Below are 9,421 nucleotides of genomic sequence, written 5' to 3'. Positions count from 1 at the left end.
TGGAGGAATGGGTGGAGGGATGGGGGGATGGATGGATGGACAGATGGATGGACGGACAGAAGGATAATTAGGGAGAGAGACTGATAGCTTTCAAAGCGCTTCTGGCCCAGCTAAGTCACAAAATATCATCAGCCTTGAGAGTGTACAGCATATGGTACCAAGACCATAAGTGGGAAGTATCTCATAAATGCTTTTTCCAGCTCATGCTGCTGCTGCTGCTGTTCAGAGCAGTTGAACTTTCTCTCCCACAGTGTGGCTTTTCCTCTTGCTGAGCCAATTATGGGACATTACAACAGCAACCGATATTATTTTTTAAAGGCTGATGTTATTCACTAAATATCCATTAAGCCAATCTCCTTGCTCCATTTACAGCAAGCTTAAGGGCAAACCCAGATGGTACAAATAATGCATATTCAGGCTCGATCTGCAGGAGGTCAGTATTCAAACAGCCATTATCAGTTTTTGAGTCCTCCACCGCCTGACACCCACAGGTCCGTGCAGGTGAGAGAACAGTGACCTTTTGAGAGATGGCAGGGTTCTCTCAGTCTTGGCAAGCCATCTTTGCCCTCCCTAAAGGCTGAGTTTGCCTTCGTATCTGAACAGTTAGCAACGGCTAAGGAGGGTTGCTTGGTAACCTGGTAACAGGCTGCGCCTAGGTGTTCTTAAGCCAAGGACAGGATTGCATCTTCCTCCCACACAGCCCCCGCTTACCACTTAACCCTGGGCTGGCCAAGAAGATCCAGCAGTTCCAAAAGGTTCTCCTACAGAGCCAACCCCTACTCTCTCCATCCTTCCCATGGCCCTATTGGAAAATGCTGACCCAAGGGATCATCACTTTTTAACTTTTTTTGGCTGACAGGCATTGAACATCCCCCTGTGGCCTTGAGCATAAAAAACAGGATAGAATAAAATCTGGCCAACTTTTTCATCTAAGAGAAGGCTCAGAATCAGGACTATAAAGTCTTTGAAGGAGCATACTAAAGCCTGAGCACAGTACTGGAGCAGTCCCTGTGTGATACAAATGGTTAACCCACTTAGCTGCTAATCAAAACGCTAGAGGTTCAAGGAGGTTCTTCCAGGGGTACGTCGGAAGCAAGTCCCGGTGATCTACTTCCGAACAATCCAGCCACTGAAAACCCAGTGGAGCACAATTCTACAGTGTCACACACGGGGTCACCATGAGTCAGAGTCAATCTGAAGGCAACTGGTACTGGCAGCACAATATTGATGGCGGCCATGGACAGAAAGGCCTCTGGCCCAGTGTTCATGGACCCAGGATGGAAAGCAGCAAGTTTTCCTGAAGTACCGCACCCCACTGTGGTTACTAAAGACAGTCCCAGACTGCGCTCCTACAACAAGAAAGCAGAAGATAACACCTAAGCCAATGGAGTATGAATGGCAAGTGTGGTCGGAAGCCGGGCTGCCCTTCCAGTCCTCTATTACCTGAGCTTGTGTTGGATGAATTTTTTACTTCCTGATTATTTTCCACACTGGAAGTTGCGGGAGACAGAAAGGATTAACCCAAGTGGAGAAGATATTTGAGTTCCCCATGAATAATTCACGCAGGACATAATCTGAACACAGATAACTGAGAACTGGCTGTGGCGTAGCAGTAACTTCTTCACATTTACTCTCCCGAAGGTCTGGAGATCAGCTCAGCTCAGGCATGGTGAATATCAAATTAAAATGCCAGCATGGAAACGTGAAAGGACTACTCTCCCTTAAGTCACTAACGTGAACACGGTGACCAGCCACCAATTTGTCTCTCCTCCATTCACTCAAGAGAGAACAGGAAACAGAGAGTACTCTGTCATTGTCAAAACTGTTTGCCTAGTTTCAGTTCCCAAGACCATGGTCTACCAAAGATGTGGGGAGAACGCGGAGCGAACACATCATAGCCCCTCCGGAGCTAGCGAGTCAAATGTGAGGCTTCTTAAATAAAATCAAAGGAAAAAGAAGGCGTCCAGCCCTCCTCATGCTAACCGGCCCTTAAATTAGCCAAATGCCGTATGAATAAGCAGTGACTGGGCAAGGACAGGGGGAGTCTTACCCCTGTGAGCTGGGGAAACAATGCAGTCTAGTACATCTTCAACTTCTTCTCAGTGGGAAACAGTCCAGTCTGCCCACTCCACCCCCAGCACCCCCCAGGGACTTGGGAATTGCTATCTGATTGCTCTCAAGGGACATGTCCCTCTAATTTAAGAGAAAAAGCATGGCTTTGCTGTCAGTGGTTTCAGCTTTTCTGGCTCGAAACTGAACCAGTGGGAGAAACAGCCAGTTTCCCAGATGAATCAAAAAGACCAAAGTCATGAAAACGAGAAGGCTCACTCAGGGCGTATTAGCGTGGGCAGGGCTGAGGTACAAATGCCCACACTCTCTGTCCCAAATCAGCCCACTGCTCATCAGAGTGACCCTGGCCCACTGGAGTATGGTGCCCCATCCTGGTCCCCAAAGACAGTCCTTGATGGTGCTCCAAGAACAACTGAACGGAAGGTAACACCTAAGCCATGATAAACAATGCTCCAAAGGCACCTTTACCTCCTGCACACTAAGCAGGTGGTTCAGAGAACAAATGAGAAGTGAAGGCACATGGCCACACACCAGCTTAGCCCCGTGCCGTGGTAGCTACAGCATTTGGAGAGATAGGATGGAACGCCTGTCATTTCTCTCTTCTTTACTCCTACATCCAGGACCAATTCTAGACTACCTAGCTCAGGTGAGGATCTGCAGCAGCGAGCTTGCCTGAAAGAAGCCCAGCTCTACCTATCCGGATGGAAAGTTCACTCGCGGGGAAGAGCAGCGCAGGACCCTCGGGATCAGACTTCTTCTTCACCAGCTGAGGGTCGAGGTTCAGTGCCAAGGCTGTCTGAGGGTCTTCTGCTGCACCCTGAAACAAGAAACAGTAGCATCACTATAACACCTCTACTACCTTCATACCCTGGGCCACTCTGGCTCAGAAGTCCCAAAGGCAACTTGGTCGGCCTTTACCAAGAGCACCAGGGCTGAGCTAGTCCTGGGCCAGACCCAGGTGTCACGCCAGGCAGGGTCATTAAGAAGACAACAAGCGTTCTGGTTGTAGTATTTTCCGAACGAAAACCCATTGCCGTCAAGTTGATTTCGACGCTTAACGACAGAGTAGAACTGTCCCATAGGATTTCCAAGGCTATAATCTTTAAGGGAACAAACTGCCACATTTTTCAACCATGGAGCAGCCTTCTGGTTAGCAGCCAAGCACTTAACCACTGTGCCACCAGAGCTCCTTTGTAGTACTTTAGGGGTGACAAAAATGAAATCTAAGTTAAGATCAGAGAAGATTGGGGCATGTACACGGCATTCACCATCACTGCAGGGTGAATGTCCCAATGGACTTAGCTCCTAAAATAGCAAAAGAAAGCGATAGGGCAGGTCCACTTGGAAAGCAACCTCAGTATAGGAACCGAGGTCAACGTTTTTGGGAATTCACCCTCTTTGTGTCTCTCATGAGTTCAAAAGAGGAGGTGATCCAAATGAAAGCAACTCAAAGGAAGGAGAGTGACAGTCACAGAGAACACACACCTACCATTTGCAGCCAAGTCCAGATGGCTTTAAATCAGCCGTGTCACCCTCCTGCTTTGTCTGTAACTGATTAATTCAACTGTTTCACATTAATTAGGACAAACTCAGGCGTTTGATCCCCATCTTCATTTGTTGTTCTTGAGTGCCATCAAGTTGGCTCCAACTCATAGTGACCCCATGTGACAGTGGTAGAACTGCCCCATAGGGTTTTCTTGGCTGTCATCTTTTACAGAAGCAGATCACCAGGTCTTTCTCCCTTAGAGATGCTGGGTGGGTTCGAACCGCCAACCTTCCAGTTAGCAGCTGAGTGCTTAACTGTTGCGCCACCAGAGCTCTTTCATCTTCATTTAACACATATTTAGTGACTACTGGTGTTGTGGATACACAGAGAACAGGGCAAAGTCCCAGCCCTCGTGGAGCTTGCATTCGAGTCACAAAAATCTGCTGCGGTTGAGTCCACTCCAACTCATGGCGAGCCCGTGTGTTTCAGAGTAAAACTGTGCTCCACAGGGTTTTCAATGGCTGATTTTTCAGAAGGAGATTGCCAGGCTTTTGTTCCAAGGCACCCTGACTCGAACCTCCAACCTTTAACCTTTTGCACCACTGGAAAGCTGTTTTTGTAGTTAGTTGCCCTCGAGTCTACTGTGACTCATGGCTAAGGCAGAGCCTCAAGCAGCTTTGCATCAGACTCCTGTTTTCTTTGCTTGGCTTCCTCCCCCAGAGTTTTGCATTAAAAATCCTGTTTCCTTTGCTTGGAAGTTATACGTAAACCCCATTGCGCCTGCAGAGTATAATTAAGAATGTTGCTGACCTAACTTGTATGAACTCCCTACTTGTAAACCCCTTTAAAGTAACTTTTCCCCTCACCTTCATGGAGCAGTCCTGGTGGCAGCAGCTCTGACTGACTCCTTTCCATGCACAATGAAATAAAGGTGCCTTCCATACTCTCCCTCCTCAGTCTCTCGTTTATTGGCCAATTCGAATCACACTGAACAGAGCCTGGGGTTTCCACCCAGTAACATGACGACCCCATGTGTGTCAGAGTAGAACTGTGCACCACAGGCCTTTCAAGGTTGTGACCTTTGGGAAGCAGATCACCGGGCCTGTCTTTCGAAGCACCTCTGCATGGGTTCTCCAGTTAGGAACAAACAAATAAATCAATAATGGGAACATGAGCTGTTAAAAAATAATCAAAACTCAATGAAATTTAACCATAAGATTTATTCTGAATAGTTATTCTATACGCATGTAGGGAGGCTATTTTGGTTCCGTAAAAAGCAAATGGCTCATATAAGCTAGGTACAACTCATAGAGACCCTATAGGACAGAGTAGAGCTGCCCCACAGAGTTTTCAAGGAGCGCCTGGTGGATTCAAACTTGCGACGTTTTGGTTAGCAGCCAAACTCTTAACCCACTACGCCACCAGGGTTTCCAAGCTAGGTACAATGGGGCTTACAAAGAGAAGGGGAAGGGGAAATATAAAAGATCAGACACTGATTCATCTTCACGTCATCAGCTGAGCCCTGCCTTCCCTCTTTACTGAGATCCACTGATAACAGGTTGCTTCTGGCCTGGCTGCTAATAATTTGGCCCTCCACCCACCTGCAGTCAAGAGGCTTTTGAGATTTTAATTAGGAGGTAATGGTTTGACAATTCTCCTTTTCTAGCAAGACAAGGCAAATTGACATTGCTATAGAGCAGTTTCTGGCAGGCTTTTGCAGTTTGGGTCAATGGTTAATATTTGGTTTCGTGGATAAGAAAAACCTTAAAGTGAGATGCCTGTTATTAATTTTCCTCTTCAACAAGCTTGTCTTCCTCGGCTTCAGCCAGAGTCCCTTAACCCTGCTGCCACCTTACAAACGCACAGGCTCTCCGAGGGAATGGGGAGGGGAGTGCTGGCAACTCAACCAACACAGCCCCCTCCACTTCATCCAAACCCCGCAAAGCTAAGGGAAAGCAGGTAGGTAGAGTCAACACAATGGGCAGAGAGCAGCAGGTATTTTTTTGAAAGTCAGGCAAGAATAACTCCAAACAAACAGTTAAGTTTTCATTTAAAGAATATGGCTTATAATGTGGCAGAGCAGAAGGCTTATAATCCAATCATTGAAATGCTTCCATTCATAAGAAAATACTAGAATTGGGTTTTGGTGGTAAGTTTCTTTCATGAGTGGTGCAAACAGTTAAGCACCCAGCTACTATCCGAAAGGCTAGCGGTTCAAATCCACCCAGAGGCACCTCGGAAGAGAGGCCTGGTGATCTGCTTCTGAAAAACCACAGGCAGTGAAGCCCCAATAGAGCACAGTTCTACTGTGAAACACATGGGGTTGTCATGAGTTGGAATCTACTGGATGGCAACTGGTTTTCTTTCATGAAGAAATCTCACAAAAGTTATGCCCGACTGTATCTTTTACACACACTCACACACACACACACAGTCTTCCCATTATCATGATGGGCAGGGATAAGAAAGAGAATCTGATGATTCAGAAATTTTATATCATCATTTCTTTCCAAATAAATGTGAAAACTGAATACATAAATCCTTCCTCTCCCATCTTCTCTTTTGTCTGGTACATAGCGATTGTCCTAACCATCTGTTTGCAACATCCTCAACAATGCAGCTTAATAAAGGTGGCAGCACTTCGTTTCACCTTGTGTAAAAAGAAAAACAAGCCTCCTGGCTCTGCCTGAGCCACCTGCGTAAAAGTCCTCAGGTCCCTCTGTGGAATCCTAGGGGTTGCAGGAATGTTGTCTCTTCTGTCCTGGTGGTGCAGTGGTTAAGAGCTCAGCCACTCCTTGGAAACCCTGAGGCAGTTCTGCTCTGCCTACAGGGTTGCTGTAAGTCAGAATCAACTGGACTGCAATAGGTTTGGTTTTCGGGTCCCTAGGGAGAAGCTCAAAGAGGCAACATGTCATGATGTGTCCTGGCCAAGGCTGGCACTACAGACGTATGGAATTCTGGGGGCCCAGAAGAGACTGTGAGAAGGCCAGTCTCTCCCTCTGCAGAAACGCCCTCTAACCATGCCCGAGTGACAGACAGCGGGTGCCTGTGCTAGATGCTAGGGGCCAAGGAGTCCCAATTCTTTGTTTATACATTTTAATTATTTCTAATTCTACACCTCATGCTGACATCTGAGGCATCAATGCAGCAATTAAAGATGTGTCTCACCGTGAGAGCATGTCAGCTGATCTTCCTTCCTCTGTTTTCCTTCTTTTTATAATATGATTGATGTGTAACTGGGGGAAGGATATGGAAAGAGAACGACTTAGCGCATTAATACGCGCTAAGCTGCAGTGGTTTATCTGACAGAGGCCCATTTAGTCAGGTGCAGCTCGGAGAGGCCCTGGCTTTAACTGAGAAGAGTGGTTCCCAATCGAGAGCAATTTTTGCCGCCTAGGGGAGCCCCTCTGGCACAGTGGTTAAGAGCTTAGCTGCTAACCAAAAGGTCGGCAGTTCGAATCCACCAGCCGCTCCTTGGAAACCCTATGGGGTGGTTCTACTCTGTCCTATAGGGCCTCTGTGAGTCAGAATTGACTCAATGGCAACGGGTTTGGTTTAGGGGACATTTGGCAAAGTCACAACTGGGGAGAGGGGTTGCCGCTGGCATCTAGTAGGTGGAGGCCAAGGATGCTCTTAAACATCCTACAATGCACAAGATAGCCCCCAACAACGGAGAACGATCCAGCCCAAATGTCAACAGTGCCAAGTTTGAGAAATTTTGCTTGAGAAAGATTTTGGATGTTCAGGACCCCAAAGCTCTCTGTAATATTGGGGATGCTCGGAACTCTCAGCCCCTCTTTTCACTGTAAAGATAAGAATCTTGTCACTTTCTCTAGGAAGCTTGCCTGTCTGTCTGCCTTCAAGTATTCAACAAATTTGTATTAAGCACGACTGTGTACCAGAGCTAGTAGATACTAAAGATAACAGCTAAGCCCACTAGCCTCATGAATCTTGTGTTTTAGTTCAAGAGACAGACAATAAACTAATAATAAGCCAATCAACAATACATTATATCACAGAGTGCCAGCTAGCGATAATGCTAAGAAGAAAAATAAATCTCTGTAGCTCATGGCAGTACTGGTAGAGAATAGGTACCAAGCTCTAGCTCTGTGTCAGGTGTGGTTCTAGGCATTTCACATGGCTAGCTCATTACTGGGGCCCTGGTGGTGCAGTAGTTAAGAGCTGGGCTGCTAACCAAAAGGTAGGCAGTTCAAATCCACCAGCCACTCCTTGGAAACCCTGTGGAGCAGTTCTACCCTGTCCTATAGGGTTGCTATAAGTCGAAATTGACTCGACAGCAAGGGGTTTGGTTTTTTCTCTTTTTTGGTTTAGCCCATTATTAAATGTAAAGGTGGAGTGTTCCTTTAGATAAGACCATGAGGGAGGCCTCTCTGAGAAGGTGGCATTGGAGCAAAGCCCTGAGGGAAGGGAAGAAGCCACCCAGATTTCTGATGGAGGGTGTTTCAGGCAAGGGAAAGTTGGGCAAATGTTGACTCCTCTGTTCCCTCTGCATCCTTTTACAACTGTATGACGCTACATTCTGCTGGCTGCACATTGCTTTATTTCAGTGTTTTGGTGGGCACTAAGGAAATCTCACCCCAACTTCACTTAGAAGATGCTCTTTTTTAAAAGCTAGACAAAGACCCAGAATACCTCCACCTGGGCCCAACCTGTCTGGACCCACCCCCACCAGGACCACCCTCATGAGGGCCCACCCCCAGCAGGGCCCACCTCCACCTGCACCCATCCTGCCTGGACCCACCCCTACCAGGATCCACCCCCACCAGGGCCCACCCCCACCTGGGTCCACCTCCACCTGGACCCAACCCCAGTGCTGCTATGCACTAGAGCCCACCACATTCAGCCTTCCAAAGGGCTGGGGACAGCTGAGCATCAACTGAAGCTGCAGGAAGCCTCTCTCGAGTGATGCCCAGGACAGCTTCTTCATCCCCACACCTGGCAATGCTGTCACGTCACTCCAGTCTCAGCCAAGGCCCAGCACGGCCTCCTAGGGCTCTTCTCGACCCCCTTATGGGAGTCCTGACATCCCCACACTCCACTCCCAGCTGTTGATGAGGGCAACAGAGAAATCTGTCCCTTGAAATTTCAGAGAACAGCCCTGGGGTGAGACGTCAGCCCTGCTTTGTCTGTGGTGTGGAGGAAAAGGTCCAGGAAACCCCTCCACAGCCATTACGGCTCCACCTGCTGGGTGATGGGACCTCTTACTCCATGGGGTCTGCTCACTGAGCATGGGGGCTGCTAGGGACAGAGGGGAGTATGAATGTCTTTATGGAGACTTAAATGAACATGGCCTTGGCTTCTGCAAAAATGACCAGGACCCCAGAAAGAAATCCTCTCCCACATTCCTCTCTTGCTTTGCTGAGTATACCCCACCTATCTTTTCTTCATATTATCCCTTCTTTGCATTTCTGGGGACTTTTTTATTTTAATCTCTTCAAAGAGTTTCCATGTACACTCTCACTCGATCCTTGCAGGCCTCCAGGAGGTCGGCCGGGTGGATGCATGATTGCTCCCAGGGCAAACCTCTGACTAATGCAAGCTGTTCTCAACTTTCCATCACAGCCCTGAGAGTCCGCTCTACCGCCCATCTGTGGGGTAATGAGTCACTCTCCTCTCTGCGAGAGGGCTGTGGCTGGGCCACTGGGGCTTTGGACATCAGGTTTTCTGTGTCACCCTGCAGTTTCCAAATGCCAAGGTGCCAAATATACAGTCTCCTTTCCAAGTTAAAGCCCTTGCTTCTCCTTCTTCACCACTCCCTCCCCTCAGCCACTTTCCTGCCCTTCCTCCCCCGCCTCCACCTCCAAATCCAGCTAAGGACAGAAACAAGGGAGTGGGCTTCTGAGG

The 9,421-nt window shown here is 48.0% G+C and overlaps 1 protein-coding gene across 1 annotated transcript in view; it reads right to left on the bottom strand.

The window, feature by feature from the left end:
• Window positions 1-9,421, bottom strand: part of SLC39A11 (solute carrier family 39 member 11) — a 353,394-nt gene that overhangs the window by 271,542 nt on the left and 72,431 nt on the right. Inside the window, exon 2 of the mRNA XM_012554973.2 lies at window positions 2,764-2,887. Within this exon, the coding sequence (XP_012410427.1) occupies window positions 2,764-2,887 (124 nt within the window). The remainder of the gene's footprint in view (window positions 1-2,763; window positions 2,888-9,421) is intronic.

The sequence above is a fragment of the Trichechus manatus genome, unplaced genomic scaffold (genome assembly GCF_000243295.1).
Source record: "Trichechus manatus latirostris isolate Lorelei unplaced genomic scaffold, TriManLat1.0 scaffold00028, whole genome shotgun sequence".
In the NCBI taxonomy this organism is placed as follows: domain Eukaryota; kingdom Metazoa; phylum Chordata; class Mammalia; order Sirenia; family Trichechidae; genus Trichechus; species Trichechus manatus.
The sequence above is the reverse complement of the archived record's forward strand: the minus strand, read 5'-3'. Positions and strand labels throughout refer to the sequence as shown.